This window comes from Notothenia rossii (genome assembly GCF_949606895.1).
Source record: "Notothenia rossii genome assembly, chromosome: 8".
NCBI classification, from domain to species: Eukaryota; Metazoa; Chordata; class Actinopteri; order Perciformes; family Nototheniidae; genus Notothenia; species Notothenia rossii.
Window position 1 is genome coordinate 50,964,955 of NC_136906.1, and position 24,252 is coordinate 50,989,206.

General features: G+C 42.0%; 1 protein-coding gene and 1 long non-coding RNA gene across 6 annotated transcripts in view; one reads left to right on the forward strand and one right to left on the reverse strand.

Moving 5' to 3' along the window:
• Positions 1–24,252, reverse strand: part of cenpe (centromere protein E) — a 111,196-nt gene that overhangs the window by 70,925 nt on the left and 16,019 nt on the right. For all 5 annotated transcript variants that reach the window (XM_079646204.1, XM_079646205.1, XM_079646203.1 and 2 more), the window contains exons 13-23: positions 24,060–24,212; positions 23,857–23,977; positions 23,635–23,734; positions 19,329–19,590; positions 16,862–16,918; positions 16,150–16,317; positions 10,886–10,960; positions 10,680–10,748; positions 10,078–10,209; positions 3,348–3,525; positions 3,119–3,264 (exon numbers count right to left, since the gene is read on the reverse strand). In XM_079646204.1, coding sequence (XP_079502330.1) covers positions 3,119–3,264; positions 3,348–3,525; positions 10,078–10,209; positions 10,680–10,748; positions 10,886–10,960; positions 16,150–16,317; positions 16,862–16,918; positions 19,329–19,590; positions 23,635–23,734; positions 23,857–23,977; positions 24,060–24,212 — 1,461 coding nt within the window. The remainder of the gene's footprint in view (positions 1–3,118; positions 3,265–3,347; positions 3,526–10,077; positions 10,210–10,679; positions 10,749–10,885; positions 10,961–16,149; positions 16,318–16,861; positions 16,919–19,328; positions 19,591–23,634; positions 23,735–23,856; positions 23,978–24,059; positions 24,213–24,252) is intronic.
• Positions 1–24,252, forward strand: part of LOC307016869 — a 305,672-nt gene that overhangs the window by 28,890 nt on the left and 252,530 nt on the right. The window lies entirely within an intron of this gene.

The following is a 24,252-nucleotide window of genomic DNA, read 5'->3' on the forward strand; positions in this document are numbered from 1 at the left end:
GCGGATACCCGACCCGATGCAGGACTCTGCTATCTGGTCAGTAGGTTGCAAACTGTCTATTTGTTCCATCACCTGCCAGATCTCTCTGCAGCATACACATTCATCTGCAGTGGGCATGCTTTCACAGCATTGACATGTACACCTGAATATTGTACATAACATTAAAAAACAAAACAATATCTGCCGGACGTGTGAGGAACAGATGACAAATTAAGATCGACATTTAGTGCAGGTCAAACTAAATAAAACAGAATTTACCATTCAGTATTGCCGACTCGAGTCTCGCCGGCTGCGGAATCCGCTTCTCTTTCACAAGTTTCTGCCTCGTTGTTCGATTGCTGGGCAGGAGGCTCGTACTTATAAGGCAAAATGCCTTGAAGTGAAAGGCTAGCTGGTTCACTCTCTACTTCTGTAACTGAATCCAGATAACCCACTGAATCTGAGCTTGAATGATCGCTGTCGCTGTCGCTGTCTGAAGTTATCGCGTTGCTTGCCATTTGGACTGATTTGATCAAATGGCAATGTTTGCCACGTGTGACGTCACCGCTCGTTCGGGAGTGATCGGGGGCGTACTCGGCAAACTTCGGAACCAACATCGGTTTTTAACGTATATGTCATTTAATTATGACGAAACTTTAAACATTTGTATTTATTTTTATTCTGGTGATATCTAAACTACATGTTAAAAAACACCTGTGTTAGATGCATTACATGGCCTTTAAATTAATAACTCAAATAAAACTCCTAACATCTTTCATTGTGTTTCAAAGCTCTTTTAGTTTTAAACCTGATGTTTATAAGCTTCTTTGTTTTTGCAACGGTCTGTAAATATACACAACTTTATAATAAAATGCACACATTTACCTTTTTCTAGACTAAACACAGGTATGATCCTAAGTTAAAACATATGAGGTTATCATGAGGTTGTTAACATCGCAGTTTATCAGTGGATGTTTGCTGGAACTACTTGTTAACAGCTTGACAGCAGCGGACACACACAGCACGACTCCGGTCAGGTAGAGACCGGTCTCAAGTCAGCACCGCTGCAGACTCGCTGTTTGAGGGCTTGATAGCCCACTCCCCCTCCACACCGCTCCACACTCGTAGGCGGACCCTCCGCGTGAACGCGCAAACGGAGGGGTAGGGTGTGGTTTAGGAATGGGCCATCGTCACTGCTCAGAGAAGTGCACTTCTCCCAGACCACGTTGATCAGATTATATTCCTGAACAAAAATCTGAAGAGAATGTAGATGCAGTTATGTAGAGAGGAGCCTTTCTGTTTAGTGTTTTTGGCATAAATGTTAATCCTTTGGACTTGAATTATTGGCAGGTACATTTTACATTAAATGTTGTTCTTAGTGACTTGAATTATTGGCTACCTCATATTCTGTGTTTCAGCTAAAAATGCTGTAAAAGAATCTGTTCAGAACAGGCCACCTGCTGCACCTTTTAATTCTCCATTGTCCATTGTGATACTGCACTTTATGTACTTACGTTTCAAAGGCTTGTAAGCTACAGTTGGCACTGTTTCAATAAATGAAACAAATTTTCTCACCACATCTTTTGAGTCATTTTCTCCAGCATTTGCAAGCTGTAGACTCTCTGTCCAGTCAGAGCCATATATTGTATAATTGATGCTTTCAGTTTTCAGTTGAATTAATTCAATCCAAGTCAATGGAACACTCACAAGATGTCACCAAAATCACACTGTCCCTTTAAAATCTTTCAGAAAATTATGTAAGTGTATCGAATTATATCGAATCGTATCGTTGGCTGAATATCGTGAGCTCAATATCGTGTATCGTATCGTATTGTGAGATTAGTGTATCGCTACAGCACTAATGACAAGCAGACTGCTTGTTTAATGTTAGACTCACACCAATAGCTCAATATGATCATAACACGATTGCTTTCATATCAGAGATCAGATGAGGTGGAGCTGCCTCGAGCAATAGAGGATGAGGCAGAGAGAAGCAGCAGCAGCACAAAGTTGCAGCAGGTATGTTATCTGCTGTAGTTAGGTGATTTAAATGTATCAATGAAAGGAAGAAGTGTAGGCTACATGAGAAGGGAATACAGTTTGAATAAAAGTAATACAGTACAGTGTAACACTGTACTGTATTACTTTGTAATGTACAAATACTTTGTTACTGTACGATATCAATAACAATAATCCACAGCTCCTCTCTCTGCTCCAGAGGATACAAAAAAATTGTCGGGGTACCCGAGCAGCACCCTGCCAAGGCAGTAAACCTAGGGGAAACACTGCGCTTGTTTAATTATTCTGCAGTCTAGATTTTTTATTTTTTTGCGTGCGTTACCTCGAGGGCCGTATCAAATTGTCTCGCGGGCCGAATACGGCCCGGGGGCCGGAGGTTCCCCACCCCTGGTTTACATGCAGAACAAGCTACATAACACACGAGGGGACGGGTAATAACCAGAAAAGCATGACATGGAACCTTTAAGTATTTATCATTTGAATTAAGTGATACTATTTTAATAGTCAGAATAAGACTGGGTCATGACCGAAAGAACGAGATCGCGGGTACAAGCGGCCGAGATGGTTTTTCTCCGCAGGGTGGCTGGCGTCTCCCTTAGGGATAAGGTGAGAAGTTCGGTCATCCGGGAAGGACTCGGAGTTGAACCGCTCCTCCTCCGCGTCGAAAGGAGCCAGTTGAGGTGGTTCGGGCACCTAGTTAGGATGCCACCTGGGCGTCTCCCTAGGGAAGTGTTCCAGGCATGTCCAGCTGGGAAGAGACCAAGGGGTAGACCTAGGACAAGGTGGAGGGATTATATCTCTTCGCTGGCCTGGGAGCGCCTTGGGATCCCCCAGTCAGAGCTGGTTGATGTGGCCAGGGAAAAGAAAGTTTGGGGCTCTCTGCTGGAACTGCTACCTCCGCGACCCGATCACGGATAAGCAGGAGAAGATGGATGGATGGAGAATAAGACTTTGAAAAACCCCTGTTCCGAACTTTGCCGAGTTACGATGAGTTTTTATTTATTAAATCAGCCAAACATTTTTTTAATTTATAAATCCATGTATAGCTTGGATTAAGCCGCAGCGACACCCGACTGATTCTGATGTCCTACTGTCCATGGAGGATGAATGGAGGACTCACCTGCTTCATCAGACTGTCCAACTTCTCTGGAAGAGTCTGGAAAGAGGCCAGCTCAGCTTTGAGCGCTCCCTCTGCTTCCTCAGACACCGTCAGCTCTCTGCTGAGCTGGGCCACTCTCCTTTCAAGCTCCATGCTTTCTATCAGATCTAGGACAAAAAACATCTTACAACTCTGATGTCATTCCACAGATTGAATGTCTACTCTTATAAAAACCTGACTTTGAACCTACTTTGTGGTACTTTTCCATCCAGCAGTGAGGTGAGCTTTGTGTTCTCGTCAAATACCACATTCAGCTCTTTTTGGAGATCGCTCTGCATCTTTCTGAAGCGCGTCTTCTCTGTGTCGAGTTCACAGCGCAGGCTTCTCACCTCAGCTTCCATCTTCTCATGGTTGGCACTCAGAATCAGCTGGAAAGGAGATAATGACAAGACACATTAGATTTAAAAATAGTAATAAAAAGCAGGGTTCCTGCAGGTTTCGTCAACTCAAATTTAAGACTTTTTAAAGACCTTTTTAAGACCACTTTGAATAGATTTTAAGACCTATTTCAAGGCAAGAAAGTATGAAGGAACATTGCTATGAAAGAAGAAATACATCCCATAATTACTTACAAAGCAAATGTATTCATGTTCAACATAAGAACAATGACTGAACATAACAGCATAACAGTACAGAACCGTGTTAGCCAAAAAGTGTGTCTGTGTGTCTGGGCTGTGCAATTAAATCGTATTTTAATCGCAATTACAATTTTGGCCTGCCACAATTACAAAAACAACATAATCGAAAAAAACCTATTATTTAGCTTTGCTAGGTTGTGACCGTGCACTACAACATATTTGATCTAATTAATTTTTGTCTAATTTATATGTATTTATCATATTTATATATGTTAAATAGCTTGTGGAAGTGCGCTCCAAAATATTTGTTGATCTTGTTTATTGGTATTTATTATTTTTATATTATTTATTTAAATGTATAATTTATTTAATTATTTTTTGTATTGGTTTTTCAGTTGAATTATACATTCAGGGTAATCAACAGTTAAAAAGATACTGTTCAAATTATTATTTGTTTTAAAGTTCAATAAATGGATGTTTTCAAAGTCAATGAATAATCTTATTGACCAACATAAATCGTGATTATTGCCATAATCGAGCAGCCCGTGTGTGTGTGTGTGTGTGTGTGTGTGTGTGTGTGTGTGTGTGTGTGTGTGTGTGTGCGCAGGGTATATGCAGAAATCCTGGGGTCAAATTTAATACCTTTTAAGACCTTTTTTAAGACCCTTTCCATACATTTTAAGACCTCATCGCAAATTTGAGTTCTAACCGGTTACATTGGCGACACACTTTACCTCACATTTATTATATTGATTGTAAGATAGCAAAACTAAACAGAGTGCAGACAGACTACTGAAGCCTCCTTTCCACATGAACTTCAACCTCTCTGTGAAGGTCAGGTTTAATGCAGTATGCTGCTTTGTTGCTTCTGTACTCTGTGCTCTTTCATTCCAGTAAAACTCCTCAGAAACCATTAGAAACCAATATTTGACCAATAAACGAAAAAATTGACAAAACTTTGAACTATGAATTATATTAAACTTTGGTGAGCTTCAGCGGGGTAATGCCATATAGGAGCTCCCTCACAAATACCCAGGGGTTAAATTGGGCAGGGGCTGTCCGGGGCTAAGCCCTGGCACATAGGACGATGCTCGGACGTCTTCACCCTCACACATTTGTCATATGTTTACAAAAAACGATATATATGTTGAGACTTTTCTCGTTCTTAATATAGACTATATTTAGATGTGTTGACTTTACTTTAAAATAGCAGATCTCTGTGACCGGATATAGTTTGGCTTAGACCCCGGCCCCACGAGGACGCATACGGTAAAACTCATACGCAAACGCAGAAAAGTCTTCCGTTCACACGCATTTTATTCATTAACGTGTCCGTTCACACTAGACCGCTGGAAATGCTGGAAACGCTGTAGTACATATGCCAGGCCTGTAAGTGGCGCTGCTGCCGCCACAAAATACACCAAAAGCAGCGTAGAAGACCCCGGAGCATGGTTTCCCTTCTGTTTATTCTCCGCGGTGTACGACGTGTTCTCCTGCTGTATATCTCTCAGGTAGTCCACCAGCAGATGAAAAACACCCACCTCTCCGCCTCTTCCAAGGGACGAGGGAACCGTGCGGCAGTTTCCGTTAAAAAAATGTTCCGCCGGTCAACATGTCCGTTAAAGTTTAAATCTTCCGTACAAAATTAGAAAAGTGCGGATCAGAGGTCTTCTTTGTTATTTATTGAGCTTTAAAACAAAATGATGACGACTCTGTTCTCTGTATAATAATGTTTAATAAACGGTGCGTGCCTCTCTTTTCCTCCCCCTCTTCTGACAGTCCAGCAGCAGCAGGAGACGTTGGGAGAGGGAGGCGGGCTATTTCATCTTAATCAGAAAATGATCATATATAGGGCTTACACACGGAGGCGTTGGACCCCCAGAGCGTTGCGTATGCCGGTCTACCCACCTTGGGACCCCCCCCCCCCCCCCACAGAGCGGAGCAAGGCAACGAAACTTAAAATGAGAAGCAGCATTTTACGGCGCGCTATGGGGGCCGCCTTGAGGGGGTTTCCCGACATGTCGTTTCAGTAAATTAAAGGGTGTTTCCTGTTGTCGTTGCTGTGGGACTTCTTAATACCTTGGAAAATGCTGTTTAATACTTTTTAAAAGCCTTAATTTTCGCTAAATTGATTTATCAACTTTTAATACTTTTTAAGACCCCGCGGACACCCTGGTGTGAGTGAGTGAGTGAGTGAGTGAGTGAGTGAGTGAGTGAGTGAGTGAGACAGACAAGAGCTATATTCAGAGCTCTGCTGCCTTGGCTACACTATTTCATCGTTGCTGTTGTATGTTCGGTGTTTAGCTACGGTATTTAGCGTCGACAGCACCTTCGCTTTTAGGGTTGACGTACACCCAAACGTCGCCCGGTGGTCCCCCGGTGTTGTTGTGGGAACTGCTGCACTAGCTAACGCTCCACTAGCTAACGCTACATTAGCAAAACAAACACTCATTTATTTTTGCAAAAAGGTGCGGCGGGCTTCAAACACGTTCCCTCCACTGGTTTCAACCAAGCACTAAATTAGATGTATTCCTACCAAATACGGTTAAACTGACACTTCCCCATATTAATTTGTAAGTAGATTCGAAGATACATGAGTTTCTGACTGCCGCTAGCTGAAGCTTGGTTGCTAGGTTACTAGCTGGGTGTTCTCCAATAAGGGATCGGGGGAAAGAAAGTTAGTGATGACTGGTTCCATGTTGATTTAATTCAATACAAATTGTTGGGGGGAACTGAAAGGCTATTACTCTACTGGTTACTTTGCAGCCCGGACATTTCCCTCAAAACACATTTAGACGCCATCACAACACAGAAGTACTTTTCAAATCCGATCATTTTTAAGACCTTCTAAATCATATTTAAGACCTTTCTTATTGTTTTAGTTATATTTAAGACCTTTTTAAGGCCTTAAATTCGGATTATCAAATTTAAGACTTTTTAAGACCCCGCGGGAACCCTGAAAAAGGCATGCAATTCAACTTTTAAATAAAAGTGACCTTTGACCAGCCGACACCAATAACTAAAAATCAATACAAAATATGTTTATTTTCCTTCCATACTTGCACAAATATGGTTGGATAAAAAGAATGTCCTCCAATTTGAATTATATTTTTGGAAGATATTCCTTCTTTTACCAAAATGATCTTTTATTTTGGCAATTTATGTCTTTAACTTATTGACCAAAAAAAAGGAAGCTTGCAGGAGGGGTTTTGACCTTCTGAAGGTCTTTCTGCACTTTGAGGGCAGGAGAGTTGGACTTGAAACTTTGAAAATGTACAATATTGGACAAATATTATCAAAGGAGATAAAATAATATTATTATGCCTTAAAAAGCAGTAAATTATCTTATTTACTTCTTAGACAATAGAGAGCATTACACAGCACTTTTTATTGACTTGTCAAAGGCTTTTGACACAGTGGATCATGCCTTACTGTTACAAAGACTTGTTAGTATCGGTCTTTCAGGTAAGGCTGTCTGTTGGTTCGAGAACAATCTTTCATGCAGATCACAGTGTGTGCGGGCAGAAGGCTTAACTTCAACATCTCTTCAGGTATCCAAGGGTGTGCCACAGGGATCTGTTTTAGGACCATTGTTATTTATTATTTACATTAACAGTCTTAATAACAATGCTTTGAATGCAAATTTGCATTTTTATGCTGATGATACAGTTATTTATTGTTCTGCGTCCTCCCCGAAGCAGGCTCTTTGTCAGCTCCAGAATGCTTTTAACATTGTACAATCCAACATGTGTGATTTGAAACTTGTTTTAAATGCTGCCAAGACAAATCTAATGATGTTCTCGAAAGCAAAACCCAAGGTCTTGAACCTTCCTCCTATCACCACCTTGCAGGGGACGGAGATTGAATCTGTGTTGCAGTATAAGTATCTTGGAATTATAATTGACAATTCGCTTTCTTTTAAACCACACATTGTGAAACTCTTGAAAAAATTAAGAATAAAATTAGTTTTTTTTCTTTAGAAACAAGTCTTGTTTTTCGTATGAGGCCGAAAAGAGACTAGTGTCTGCAACCTTTCTGTCTGTGCTGGATTATGGAGATGTGGTTTATATGAATTTATCTTCTCAGTGCCTTCACTCGCTGGACACCGTCTACCACGGTGCATTGAGATTCATCACAAACCTCAGATCCTTGACGCACCACTGCAATCTATACACTCGTGTTGGATGGTCTTTCCTGACCACGCGTAGACTGAAACATTGGCACATCCTTATATACAAGGCTATTCGTGGTGCTCTTCCCCCTTATCTACGGATGTACATAAATAGAAAATGCACAGGATCCTATCGGCTTTGCTCCGAGAACCTTTTCCTTTTAACTGTACCAAAGGTCCGTACTGAACTTGGGAAAAGGGCGTTCAGTTACGCTGCCCCTCAGGCTTGGAACCTGCTTCAAACTGAGCTGAAACTCAGAGAGCTGGTCTCATTAGAAACACTCAGAGCCACTTTAACTGACCTTGAAGCAGGCCGCTGTGTCTGTAAATGCTTTGGCTAAACTTGGTGTGTGACTGTGTTGTGATTTTTTTTTTTTTTTTTTTAATTGTCTGTAACTTTAAAACTGTCTGAAACTGTGCTGTTACCATTCTTGGGCAAGGACTCTCTTGAAAAAGATATATATATATATATATATATATATATATATATATATATATATATATATATATATATATATATATATATATATATATATATATATATATACACACACTTCTAAAACGCACCCGGTAGGGTATGACGCCGGAGGAGGCTGGACCAAAACGGCAGCCGTAACGCGACGCAGACGGACCCGGTGGAATCTAGGGGTCTTATATTGGCTACCTAGCTTTCTTCATCTTCTTTATCAGCCAGCATCCTTGGTATCTGTTGCTCACTGAGTTGATTTTCGCTAAGTAGCCAATATAAGGCTTACGGCCCATCTACACTACAGGCATCAAAAAATCTTGAAGCTGGGCGTGTCTGAAGTTTGGCGATTTTTTGCGAGCAACGCGACCAACAACATGAATCTCCCGCCCCCGACATACAAAGCAATAGCAATGTTAAAACAAAGTAAACTGGATATAAACTCTCCAAACAGGCGAAAAACCTACCAGTTTCACCCACTGTCTCTGTCACCTCCCTCCATGCCTGGTTCCTCCGGTTTGTATCCCGGTAAATAGTTCTGGTCGTAAAGAACCGGGTGTTTTGCTACCGTAATATCTCGTTTGGAAAATGAGAAAATGAACTGCGGTCTGGCTCTCCCAGCACGCGGTTTGATTGGCTAGCGCTTGCACTGGCAGGAATTGCATAAACGGGATTTGATTGGCTGATGCCAAGCATCGAGCCTCAAAAGTTGAACATTGTTCAACTTTTGATGCCGGTAGATGCTCGTGATGCTTGCAAAGCCATGCTCCCCACAATACAGTTCGGCGAAGATTAAAAATCTTCTACGTCACCCCATTCAAGTGAATGGGCGAAGCATTGAAAGCATTTTTCAATGCCTGTAGTGTAGACTATGTAAGTCATCTTGCCAAATAGTGAGCCTGTGTTGATGTATGAAAACTATGTTAGAACTGGTTTATAAATGGTTCTTAATGATTAATAAAGTGTTTACAATCTAATTAATAACCTAATTATAGACCCTTTATGGATCCTTTATAAGGGTAGCCTTATTGTAAAGTGGTACCAAATCAGCCATAGGTTTATTCAAAACACCTATAACATTTTAAAGGTCCCATGTCATGGCCATTTCCACTGATCATAATTCCATTGTTGAGGTATACTAAAAATACTGTGGAATTCACATTGGTTTCGTATACAGCATCTCTGTAAAGTATGTGTATTCAGCAGTATTCACTTTCTCCACTAAACAGCTCCCCCCCCCCCCCTCCCCCTCCGTGATTTCCTTGTTTAGCGATACACAGCCAAACTCAACCTGAACACACACAAAGTCACAGTCGAAATAAAAACAATAAGTGTGGCTTGATATTGAGTAAGAAGAAGGTTTATAGGTTGATAAACGCTGCGAGAATGGGTCTGCAGAGAGAATTTTGCCACGATCCCAACTGTCAGCCTGCAGCAGGGAGCAGAAATCAGCAGAGCTGCCTGCACTGAGTGTGTGTGTGGATAGGTCAATTTGGACCAATCAGCGGGGGCTTAACGTAACGGCTCCACGGACATAACGTAACGGCTCCACGGATTGGCCCATTTAGTTCCGGGTGTACTTTCAGGGTTTTGACTCTGCACACCGTTTACATGCAGAAAAACCTTCATAACACCAAAGGGGACGGATAATAACCGGAAAAGCATGACATGGTACCTTTAAGTGAGTTCATTTTTCCCCACTTACATTCATCTCCTCCACAGCCATGTGTTCACTGCGCAGGACAGCCCACTCCTTCTTTGTATCCCTGCTGAGGCCCTCCGCGTCACCCAGAGAGCGTTGCAGCTTCTCCACCTCCTGCACTAGGTCCTTAGCGCTCTGCAAGGAGGGAAACATCACAGACTAAGTCAGCTCAATATGTCACATGCAAACAACTCAGATCTTAAGCAGTTCACAGTCTAAACTCCTTTTTTAAGCATAGCAGACTTGATGGGAAAAATATTTGGCCTTTCCTAATTTTCCTACCATTATTTAGGAAATTATATTTGCATTGTAATACTAATTTGCCATGCAAACAGAATAATTAAGTATTTAGGCGAATAAATCCAATCAGAATTGTGTAAAAATGTTTTTATAAATGCATTTAAAGCTCAGAAACACTATACTGCAGACATTTTAACCAAAGACATCTCACCTAAATGTCCCTGGTAATAATCATGTTTGCTTGTAGATTATAACCACACATTACGTAACTTAAGGAATCGGCTAAATGTAGATAACTATAACAGTTTGTCAAAAGAGAAGCTAGAAGTTGCAACTTCACAATGTTCAAATGGGACAAGACATACCATACTCTGAAGTTCCAGTGCAAATTCAGTTTTCTTCTTCAGCTCAACAGTCAGAGTTTGCAGTTTGTTCTTGTAAACACAAAAGTTAAAATACTATTTAACAAAATTGCAACAACTAAGTGTGGCTTGTAATAGTTATATTAAGAATACAAATCATATATTTCCAAATAAACAAAAAAGTCTACACTTGGGGCATGTTGTCTTACCTGCAGATCCAGACACTGAAGCTCAGAGGCTTCAACAGTCTTCTTCAAGTTGGCCATTTTATTTTGCAACTCATTCTGTTAGATCACACAAACAAAATGAACAGAAAGTAAATGAAAACCCAACACCCAACTTTACAGTCCAAGCATCGGAATACACCTTTCTCATTAAACCGGTTCAAGGCGAACCATTTCTTCCTTGTTTCCCCCGTAGTGGAACCGGCTCTTGGCGACTAAAACCGGTTCTTCTGGCACCAAAAAACTGCTCGTCAAGAACCAAATACGAGGCTAGGTCAGATTAACTTGAGCAATAACAGTTCATGGTAAGTATGGCGAAGAGAAGAAAAGTTGTAACAAGCAGTAGCGCTGAGCAAAGTGACCAGAACATGACTACAAACGTATAAAAAAACACACACATATATAGACCCGCAACACTAGGGATGGGTATCGTTTGAATTTCCACGATTCTGATACTACTTTTCTATTCCGGTTCTTAACGGTTCTCCTTTTCGATTCTTTGAGGGGCAGGGTAAAAAAATGATACATGCTTCTTCCACCAAATTATTTTTACATTTATTCGAGAAACTTTTACACAGGTTAGTTTACAGTAATAGTCACATTAATTAGTCTGTTTATATTCACTGCTATGTAACTGTAACCTGAGAACCACTGAAGCTACAAGAGTGCAACAGTCCAACTTTTAAAGGCACCCCCCCATCCCATTTAAAAACAGTTCTTGTTGAGAAAAACAAGCATATCTGCCTTCTCAGGCATACCGGGAAGAAATGTTTGACCATTTTGAAGTGAAATGTTTCAATCTGGTGGACTTTTAGCAGAATTACTAGAAACTAGATCTAGGGGGTACAACTCTAAACACCCATATGAAAAAGATCGGTTTACATTTGAATAATTAAATAAGTATATTACCTACCATAGCCAATAACAAATACATGTAACGTGTTTTATTTTTGTTGTTCATTCATATCTTACTATTTTATTTATGCATATTTTTTTTATCTTTCCAGTTTAAAACGATACGTCTGGTTTACTGTCCTATCGTATACATTGGAATGATTTCAAACCCGTTTTATCCCAATAATTATAAAGGAGTGCCTTGGAAATATGCGTTTACATAAATTGTGATCAAAACGTTTGAGACCCACTGAGATAACTTAGACTAAAGTGAACTATCTAAACACTCAAGAGTTCTTTACCTCACTGAGCTGTAGTTATCAGCCTCTCAGTCTGACTGGAGAGGACTCTCCCTGCACATTGTAGAAACATCTTCTTCTTCCGTTAGAGCAGCTAGCACCAGATGCTAATAACAACAGCGCTGGTACCGGTGCACCCTCCCTTTCTCCCTCGCTCGCTCCCACGCTCACTCGCACTTTGGCTGTGAGCTGCGGGTGCCAGATAAGCCAACATCCCCCATTTTCATCACTTACAGTGCCCATCGTACAGGGCTGTAGGAAGTGTAGGTACAATGCTACATTTCCCGCCCCGCCGCAGTCATACAGTAGGCTACGGAGAGCGGCGAGAAACATTTCCTCAGGCATCGAAAAGCGGAACCGAAATTCACATGTCTAAATGATGCCGTTGGAATCGAAATGTTGGAACCGGTTTCAAACCGGAACCGGTTCTCGGTACCCAACCCTACGCAACACTAACCAGGCATAGTGTGATGCCTTTTATAGTTAGCTTACTTTTAACGCTAAAAGACTGTGGTGATGAGAAGCACACTGCCTCAGCGGCTGGTAAAATGTGCCTGTAGAAAACGGCTTATGCCACAATAGGATAGCAACAAGTAGTCAAGACAGTCAGTTTAGCTTTGTTGCTATGTTACATCCCCTGTCTAATACCAGAGAAACTTTAATAACAGCGTTGTGATGCGAAACAGGGTCAATTCAGACTGAAACACATTTACTTATAGGGATGGAGGACATGCATCAGTGGATGTTGCTTGTGTGGCAGTCAGAGAGTGAGTTACTGCTTTCCAGCAGCCTTAAAGAGCCTGTGACAGCCTCCCAACAACTGTTGTGCAATGAAATATTGGGCTACTAGTCATCTTGAACCGTCCGTTTAAAAAAGAAGGTGCGATACCGTTCCGATAAATATGAATAATTTCGAACATCGCGGGGAAATTCCTTCGACTCATTTTGAAGTTTTTGGGGGAAGCCGGAAGTGACGTCAAAGTGGGAATGCTTCACTGTGCGGCGAGCAGGGTAGGATTTTCACGGCAGCCATGGCCGTTTTGCCCAACAAATAATTGTACGTCCTACGGCCACCATGGCCTGTGTGCCCCTCACACTGCTAAAATCTCGAAGTTGCTTTAAAAGCGTCAGAACAGTGTTTTCTGAACTGCATTATGCTGCGTTCACAACGGACGCGATGCGAATATTCTCATTGCTCTAACCACTGGAATTTCATCGCAGCCGTCATCTGTGTTTACTCCTGTCATTCAAACAGGACGTGCTGGAGAGGGGGCGGGGCTTATTTCAATGTAAATACTGTGGTAGAAACCAACTACGACAACATTAACCTATTTTACAGTGATTTAATTGTAATACACGTTTCAAAATGATGCTGAAGTAACTACATACTGATACCGGTTAGTAAAAAACATGAATTAATGCTTTGCCAAGTCTGTTTTCTGAATGGATCAATCAGGCAAAACTAACCTGTAGCTCAGGGCTATTCAACTACACATTCAGTTGGGCCAGATTTTATAACTACAAAATTCAGCTGGGCCAGACATTCAGCGGCCTGTAAAAATCGGGTAGTGACACATTTTAAACCAACACATATTACTGCGATGAAAAACATGCAATTTTTATTCATTGTTCATCTAACAAAGGTACGTCAAAAAGTGCATAAAAACACAACAAATTAGCATTAATTTAACAGAATCTGAAAAAAAAGTGCACAGTTGTAGCATTGCATTTGTTTGCTTTAGAAGTCAAATATTCAGGTTATTTTTTTTGAACCAGGCAGATCACAAAGCGCATTTACTGAATACAATAATAGCAGTCTTAATAAATCTGCTCACATACAAAAAAAACAGCTAAAGAGCTCCAATGCAACACAAAGAGGTAGTACTGTAGCAATATTTTTTCACTTTTCAAGTAATAACAAAAAAAAAAAATCATACGTTTTGGTCACATTTGTCCCAGACACATTACAAAGTGCACTTAAATGAATACAGAAAGAACTGTCAAACACTTAAGTGCAGAAACCCATAACAAGGGATACGGGTAACTATATGAATGAATACTACACTACACGTCTACTATAGTAAACTACTCTAGGTGCTTACTATCACCTCTGTTAGTTTTGAACAAGAGCAGTGATTTTTGGCTCATAGGATGTCAATGCAATCCTAAGACATTGGTGAAGAGTGCTGTCAGTCAGGGAGCAGCGAGTGCTACTTTTGATTGAGTTCATGTGTGAAAAGCTTGATTCACATGTGTATTTTGATCCAAACATACCAAGCACACAGATCGCTACTTTCTGAACGTTAGGGAACTGCTGTTTTTTGACATCAATCCAAAACTTCGCTGGCCCGTTAGTGCGCTGCATGTCAATACGTTCCAGTGTATATTTCCCCTTGTCGATGCAGGGGACCACTTCCTTTGCTCTGGTTGATACGTCCCCCTCTATTGCAACAGTGAAGGGGTCTCTGGCAAAGCCCATCATCACGTCTGTGGGCAGAGCAAGTCCATCCAATCGACCGGCAAAGTTCTCTTTCAACCTCGCAAGGAAATCTGTCATCATATCCGTGATTTGTGCCGGAGATGTGATGTGTTTGGGGAGCGTCGGAAAATGCAGCATCCGACCCGTGCTCAAGTCGGTAGCGAAAAGTTCCAGCTTGACTTGGATCTGCTCCACAAGATCAATGACCGTTTTGTCTCTGTTTACGCTTTAGAGTTGAGAAGGGACATGTTTTAGAGTTGCTATCATAGGACCACCGTTACTAGCACCACTAGATGCACTTTCAAAAAACGTGCTGCGTTGTGGTTTGGTGGTTTCTATGCAACGCGGAGTGTTGTGTTCATGGTCTGTACTAGTGTAGGAATTTGGCTACGGGAGGCTGGGCCACTCGGGAGTTGGTTCTGGGCCGCATCCGGCCCGCGGGCCGCCAGTTGAATAGGCCTGCTGTAGCTGCTCCGTCCAAACTCACAACAACGTCCTAAAGACAGAATTAAAGCAGCGATTGTATTCGCCATGACAGTCTGTGGTTTGTACATGTTTAACTTTTGACACACACACACACACACACACACACACACACACACACACACACACACACACACACACACACACACACACACACACAGCGTATCACTGCAGCGGTCGGTAAATGCCTTTGAACCACATTAGTAAACAATGAACCCATGGACTCGAGAAGAGTTTAACGTTGGATAAGTCGTACATTAATTTAATCTGTATCAGTACGATTAAAAACAGCATGATCCTTGACCCAACGCAGTCCCCCATTGTTGTTGTTGTTGTGAGTGGCGCTGCAGAGAAAATCAGCAAAATAAATAGTCTAGTCATGACGTAGCACCAATCGGGCTCTGGCCAGTGGTGACACAACTGCGGCAAAAAAGACGAGCCACTTCCGAAACAAAAGAGCCGTAGCACGGAGCTAGAACTACAACCGGCTTGATGGGAAGGGGTTTAATGCCCCTTTCCCATCAAAGCAGTTCCAAGGCTAGTTCGGGGCTAGTGTCCGATTAAGCACCGGTTCTTCCCGTTTCCAGCGCAGCAGGACCAGCTCTTTGGCCCGAAAACCGGTTCTTATCTGGCCCCACTGGACTGCCCGTCAAGAACCAAATAAATCACGAAAAAGCGGAAAAAAAGCGAACTATTCAGTCAGACAGCAATTTATTGTACAAGTAAAGCATTTACAATTTCAAGCACTTTGTCCCAAATCCAAGCAACATTCCCAAAATCCAAGCACTTTTCAAACCTTCAAAACACCACATTAAATTTCAAGAATTTTCAAGGATTTCCAGCACCCGCACAAACCCTGATTAATAGAACATCGACCCAACGCAGTTATTGTGAGCGGCGTTGGGGAGAAAATCAGCAACATAAACGGTGATTTCAAGACACAGCACCAGTCGGGCTCTGGGCCGTGGAAACACAAATGAGAAAAAAAGAAGAACTGCTTTGGAACCAGAAAAGCACAAGCTTTGAGCCTAAACTGGTAGTGGTTTGGAGGGAAAAGGGTATCTGTGGAGTCTGAATGGAATCAAATGAATTACCTCTTGGTCTTTCCTGCACTCGTCCTCTAGAGCCTTGAACTCATCCACCTCTCTCTTCTCCTCCAGTTCCTGAGAGAGAGCCGCTCTCTCCTTCTCCAGTATTTTTGTTTGCTCCAAGAACATCCCCAGTTCATTCGTCAGATAGTTTCTTTCACGAAGCACCTTGTCCTGTAAGCGTACCATTTAATACATTAAAGCAGCAGTAAGCATATCCAAGTGAAACGCATTACCCTAATGTTGTTTGTTTTTAACTGCTAGTATCATGCTTAACAAATTATCTGTGTGGAGAAAGGGTATAAAACATTTTTCGCTGTGCTTCGTGCAACATGAATGTATAAAATGGTTTGTTTGGGTCTTAAAAAAAAGTTAGGTAAACTTCAAATCAGGACCTTTGTCATTATAGTCTTAAAATGAGCTTTTGCAGGCTTCCCTCTATGCAGCTAAAAATATAAACAAATAAATAAAAGCAGTGATGCAAACAGAGATAGCTGCAAAGAGAATACGAAAATTGAATTTGAGATAGTTTGAAATATTCCTGGTCAGGAATGACCAAATCTGATATCCTTGGGAGTTTCTCCACAAACTGTATATAACATCACATACCTAAATACTGAACATTACAAAATCATAAATACATCCTTTTCTCAGATGCAAAATAAGCTGTGCTGTAGAATGAGTTATGTCACAGCGGAGGAGCTCCATCAAGCCTTACCCTCTCTGTAGACAGGCTTTCACACAGATGGATCGTCTCGGCAAACTCTTTTTTCATCTGGAAAACAAGGTTTGAAGATTAGTTTTAAAGGCGGCTAAAAACTCCAATAAGCACCGCATCGTCCTCCATTTGGCTCCAAAAAGCTGTTGTTCTTTCTCAAACTGGACAAGATCAAATGTAGTCTCAGGATCTCAGTAGACCATTTCTATAAGAAATGGCAGTGCTTTATAGACTATTTCAACAACATCCATAGACTCCCAACCAGTGTTTCCGCCAGACCAGGGCTGAGAGTGCGTCCACCCCGAGAGCAGGGCGAATTTTGACTTGAGCCGTCCCTTATAGATACTGTCTTTTTACGTTAGTGAGCCGGAAGTGCCGGCCGTTTCGGCTCCCAAACGTTTCTTCATGTTACCAGTTTACCACGGAGCCTCGCTTTCGCCGCTGCGAGGCTCTGGTGCTCGCAGCTCACACGCGTGCTCCACTAGCACCGCTCATCGCGTCCAAATCGTGCACGTTCCTTGTTGTCCTGTAGCAGGCACCGCCGATGTCGGGGAAAAGATCCTCAATACTCCGAAAAGCATCCCACCAGACTCCTTTGCCCCTCCAACAGAGGGATGTCCTTGTCCTTTTTCCTTTTCGTCATTTCAAGCGATAAAAACTCGATCTTCTCTAATTATTAATATTTTTGGACGCCCTCGGCTCGCGTTCAGGGCGTACCGATCTGAATAAGGGCATCAAATGACAGCAAGACGCCCCCTGGCGGAAACGCTGCTCCCAACCAAATAGCGTAAATGACCTAATGCTATTTATTTTCCTATACTTTACTTTTCCTTTTGAATCAACCCACGTATTCATCTTTGTATTAACGTATACAGTATGTATTTATTTACATTTTATATGTTCTTTGATAACATGGAATCAATGTGCTTCTTTGATTAAATATATCTCCATGGGCTTTAGAGGTGGGAGGGGATGGGTGGGGGCTTGTAATGCTTTTTACCAAGTGGTATCAGTGCATGACATTAAGGATTTTTGGGAGATGGCCCTGTGGGCCATCTAAGCTAATTTACAGATGGCCCTGAGCCCAATAGAGATTGCCCTGAAAAATGCGCGCGGACGAAATGACGCACGAAGGGTTTGGGGGGCCTCCCCCTAGAACATTTCGATTTTTGCAGGTCTTAGATGCTGTCTGGTGCATTCTCTAGACTGAATTATAAAATGAACCACCACAATATTACAATTTCAATTGTATTCTTCATTTCACTTGTTTGTGCTTGCTCGCTTGCATGCCCTGCATAGCTATAATAAATACTTAAGTTGTTGGTCAAGACACTTTCCATCTGATGAAGGCAAATGCCTTCATCGGATGTAAAAAAGTAGAAAACATTACATGCAGTTATAACTGCCAAAACAAACATTATTTACGCTATTATGGCCCCTGTTAAAAATGTTTGTAATGTTATCTACTGTAAGTTGGTCGAAGGAATGCCTCCTCATCCAGAAGCTGACCGAGCAGACCCGAGCAGCCGAGTGCATCCGCGAAGCACACACAATGGCGACGTCAGAGTTCCCGTTAGCAAGCAAATCTAAATCTCTTTGGTCAAAATGTCCGGTCAAAATAATTTCCCTTTAACGCAATTCAGTTGCGCCACTTATGTGACAGACAAGAAGAGTATATGACAGACAAGAGTAGTCAATTCTAATGTGTAACACTTAATGTGGAGAAAGAGATGTGCTGTATGGGTTGATTGTGCGTTGATCTGTTGCTAATGCCTCGGGGTTCCGGTGGGCGTGTAAACAAATGCATAATGGTGCGCTATACTTTGTGGCCTCACCCAGTTGCATAGCAACACTTATTGTTTAGGTCACGGTGTCTTTTAATAAGCAGGTAGTCATATCATTAGCTAAAACTAACCGGATCTGATCGATATGGACATAAACGCGAGTGAAGTCAAATCTGACGGGAGAGAGAGATCAGCCGCTGGTGAGGAGTCGACATGCAGCTCTGCATGATCACATGCAGCGGTGAGCGGAACAAAACACACACTTCAGGTTAGAATATCACACGTAGCTATTTTAATTACCTCTCAAACTACCTAAACTAGTTATAGATATGTTTAGTTTTACTGTCGGGTCACTCATTACTGGATCCGTGAGCTGCATGATACTGGTATAATAGATTGCCCGATCGGGCAACCAGCAGGTGAGGCTTCATGGCCCGAGCTAAATACTAGATGGCCCCGGGCCATCGGGCAGTCCTTAATGTCGAGCCCTGGGTAGAAAATTAAAATGGAAGGAAGATCATTGTCACAATTGTGAACCTCTATGATTGTACATATCCTTCAATAAAAAAAGGAGCTAAAACAACCAAGCCATGAGTAAGATGGCTAGCTATGGCGATTCTCTCATGTGTAATAATGGATTTCTCTGCTAGGCCAGAGAGGAGGTATATCTAAACACAGCATACCTGAGTGTTGCTCTGGTCCTCATTCTGACTCCCAATGTCTGCCAATCTGCCGCCCAAAATCTCCACCTGTTCGAGGGCCTTTACTTTCTGTTCGGCCTCCATCTGCAGCTCCAGCTCCAGCTGCGCTGCCCTCTGTTCTGTTGACTGTAATTTGCCGAGGGCATCTTTTTTCTGTTGGGCCTCCATCTCCAGCTGCATCATTAAGATGGAGACTCTCTCAGAAAGCTCGTCCATACGGGCTGGAGACACAAAGTCTTTGGGGCTGAAAAATAAAAAGTATGACATACAGATGACTAAATGTGTTCAACAACATTTGAAAATCAAGTACCTCCCTTCAGGCTGACAAAAACCAAAAGATCCAATTCACCAGCTAAACCGTTCACTAAAATAGGTTTCTCAAACCATTTGAGGTGAGAGGCAGACCATGTCTTTTTTTACCATATTTCAGCAGAGCTGTCCAGTTTGACTGATCAGAAAAATGGTTGACAACGTGGTGGGAGGTGGCAGATTATTTCTCATGCACTATCGTCAGGATAAAGTGACAGCTTGAGCAGATATGAAACAAAAATAAGTGTAATGAAAGTTGCCAAATGAACCGTTAAACCTCATACTTTATTAAAAGCGGCCCTGTAATGCTTTTTGGAGTTTCCCTTTCCCTCATGCACACAGTTAGGTTAGTTATCAACAATGATAACTAACCTAACTGTTTTTTGTTGTTGTTGTAATGCTTTAATGGACCTGAGCCGTTATCAATAATAAATTACAGTGTTTCCCACAGAATTTGATTCTATTTGTGGAATGCGCACCCCCCCCCGCGGCAAGAAAAGCCAAAGGCCCCTTAACCTATTCGGTTGGTCCATGCATCCACCCCCCCTCAAATAAGATAATACATTTGAGTTCATGGCTGCTGTAGACTACGATCTTGTTGCTCTGTGATGCGTTGTTAATGAGTGAAACACACCGGAGTTGAGGATCTATGGGGGTTTATTCTCCCAAAAATATCATTTACAATTTAGGCATTTAGCAGACGCCTTATTCCAAAGCGACTTACAATGACCAATTACAGGGACATTCTCCCTGGAGTAACCGAGGGCTAAGTGCCTTACTCAAGGGCACACTAGTAGTGGTGTTCCAGGCAGGATTTGAACTTGCAACCTTCCGATAATCAGCCCACCTCACTATCCATTAGACTACCAAAAAAAAAAAAAAAAAACATTAATAATTTATTTTCTTATGAGATCCATTTGTGGCGGACGATATTTCATTTTGTCGGCCCGCCGCACATAAATCAATGTATGGGAAACACTGCATTATAAATTATAAAAAATAAAATGAATCAAACAAAAAGTGTTAACAGGCTTTTCTACAACCAATATACAGTTGCAAGAAAAAGTATGTGAACCCTTTGGAACTACCTGGATTTCTGCATAAATTGGTCATAAAATATGTTCAGATCTTCATCTAAGTCACAACAATAGACAAACACAGTCTGCTTAAGCTAAAACCACACAAACAATATGTTTTTATTGAACACACCATGTAAACATTCACATTGCAGGGTGGAAAAAGTATGTGAACCCTTGGATTTAATAACTGGTTGACCCTCCTTTGGCAGCAATAACCTCAACCAAACGTTTCTTATAGTTGCATTTCAGACCAGCACAACGGTCAGGAGGAATTTTGGACCATTCCTCTTTACAAAACTGTTTCAGTTCAGCAATATTCTTGGGATGTCTGGTGTGAATCGCTCTCTTGAGGTCATGCCACAGCATCTCAATTGGGTTGAGGTCAGGACTCTGACTGGGCCACTCCAGAAGGCGTATTTTCTTCTGTTGAAGCCATTTTGTTGTTGATTTACTTCTGTGCTTTGGGTCGTTGTCCTGTTGCATCACCCATCTTCTGTCGAGCTTCAATTGGTGGAAAGATGGCCTTAAGTTCTCCAGCAAAATGTCTTGATAAACTTGAGAATTCATTTTTCCGTCGATGATGGCAATCTGTCCAGGCCCTGGACAGTTGGGATGAGGTTTTGATGTTGGTGTGCTGTGCCTTTTTTTCCTCCACACATAGCGTTGTGTGTTCCTTCCAAACAACTCAACTTTGGTTTCATCTGTCCACAGAATATTTGAACATCCAGGTGCTCTTTTGCAAACTTCAAATGTGCAGCAATGTTGTTCCTGGACAGCAGTGGCTTCCTCCATTTTATGACCAACTTATGCAGAAATCCAGGTAATTCCAAAGGGTTCACATACTTTTTCTTGCAACTGTATGTAGATTGTCTCTGCAGTTACACACACATAAATACAGCACAGTGTCTCAACCCGACCTATTTTCTGCAAATGTGCAAACACTTTGAAATAGCTGAATCAATAAATTGGCATAGTTTAGATAAGTCAAGCTAGTCGTTAGTTTGTTTGGTATTTGGCCATGTAATAAGCCGGATAATGTGCAGTCATTATAGGAAGAAAAAAAACACAGACCGTATGATCACAGAGACCGACGTGAAGCGGAGGGATCTTGATCGTTTTTTTTTTACGTTTTCACTGTGTTGCTCCCATGTGCAAGTTCAATTTTACACAGTTTGCAGGTTACACTTTTTACTGTTGTTTAAAGGGAAGTGCTCCCACGCTGTTCAAGATTTTATTCGGACCGTGCTTCTCTACGCCTGGCCAGCTCCGCAAACAGAGTAACAACATAGACCGAACGAATCAACGACTGAATTAGTTGGCAACTAATTTGGTCATCGATTTTAATCGATTAATTGGTCGTTTAGTTGAGGACCGCATCAGAAACCTGACCAAAATGTGTTGTTGCACCCCTAAGCACAGGCAGTATAAGAAAAATAAAGAGCTTTTTGAAAATTAAAGCATGGAGACATGTCACAGTAGAGACACTACATACTAATATAAACCTGAATATGATCATAGAAGAAAACGAGGGATATCAAGCTTCAACTCATGATAAAGTGGTCACAACTTATGCTGCGTTCACACTAGGGCTGCAACTAACGATTATTTTGGTAGTCGACTAATCGGTCGATTATTTTTTCGATTAGTCGACTAATCTAACGATTATTTCTGTCACACCCTCCATCTCTGCTTCCTGTGGGCACGGCTCCTTTTCCGGGCTCCAGTGCATGTTTTACCTCAAGTCTGCACACCTGTGAATGTCACCCTGTTGTCCAGTCCCAGGATCAATTCAATCGCATTTTATTCTTGTCATTTCGCAGACCCTTGTTAATTATTATTTTAAGTTTGGAATTAATTACAGCGTCCATAAAGCTCTAGTGTGCTCTACTACGCTGTAAGCTTGGCGCTGTTTAGCAGCTCGTTGGTGGACACGCAGCCTCAACATAACTGAAATAGCGTTTGCTTAGCAAGCATTAACCATGAGACGTTCTGTTTTCCAACATGTAAGCTAACGTAAACATGACTATGGCTAACTTGCTCAAACTTACCCATGATCCAAAGTAGCAGTCCTCACGGTTCCAGGGTGCTTGCGTTTTAAATGCTCGTGCATCACTGTAGTGCTGCCGTGGAATGCCAATTCCCCTTTACAAATTCTGCATTTCACTGACTTCTTTGGCTTGTCGTCTGTGAAATACTCCCACACTTTCGAAACTCTCGGTCTCGCTTTTTTGAGCTCTTCATCACCCTCATTCTCTCTCCTTTCCGCCATCGTTCGTATTCTTTCTTCTTTGTTGTTAGTACAGAATGCAGTAATGGCAGACAATGGAGAGTATACTGCCCCCAGCACTTCCTGTAGTGCATTGCAGTTACAAATGAACATTTGCGCAGTTTTGAATTAACGTTACCGGCTCTCTGATTGTTTTTATACGACGCGTCGACACTAAAATTCCGCGTCGACGAATTTTTATGATCGACGTCGTCGATTATGTCGACTAATCGTTGCAGCCCTAGTTCACACCGGACGCGATGCGAATATTCGCTTCGCTCTAATCGTATTGCTCTAAACGCTCGGGTTTCACCGCGGCTGTCAGCTTTGTTTACTAGCATCATTCAAACAAGACCGCTGATTGGCTACCGCGAGATCGCGGAAAAATTTAACTCGAGCGTTTGTCGCGGCCCCCTTCAATCGCGCCGCAGAATTCGCGTCCACCGCTTCATGCTCGCCGTCGGAGCGGATTTGCGTCTCTGCATTGACTTTACATGTAATTGCGCCACCCCCAAACATCGCATTGCGTCCGGTGTGAAGGCAGCATTACGCTGTCCTGGATGATAAGAGTAGTTACATTTGCTGTCTCTCAAATGAAAAGTAATATAAGCATTAGTAGTTTTAAGACATTCACCTGTCTGCAAAGCTTCGGATAGTCACAGAAGTCTGATTCATGTCCATTTCATCTGAAGGCTCATCAGGAATCTCCCAGGGAGCATCAAAGTCCTTATCAGCTGTTGAAACATACCATGTATGTATGAAACTAATAATTTGAATTCATTTTAATCATGAATGATGATTGGAATTATGATTTGCAGAGTGAATTAACTTCTTCATTTTATCAGCTTTTTCTTACATTCACACAGCTCACTCAGACAGGAGAGGTCGACTTTTCTATTCCCAGTTTCTCTATCACATCGAGACGTACGAGCAAGTCCTTGCATCTTCCCTCCCCAAGTTTCTCTGCGTTTGGGCACCTGGAAAAACAGGATGAGAGTAAGCATGACTGAAGAAAAAAAGGTCTCCTTTGAAACCAGCGTTATTTTAAGTCATATTCACCTTTTGTACAGGAACCAGGTTTGAGCTGGTGACAAGCAGTTTGGTCAGGTTTTTGATGCGGTCCTCTTGCTCTGTCTGCAGCTGATCCTTCTCTTGGAGCCTCTGGGAGAGAGATCTCTTCTCCTTGGCCGTAGTCTGTGTGACTGAAGACACCTGTAGCGAGATCACCCATGGGTAGTTAGTAGAAAGTGCA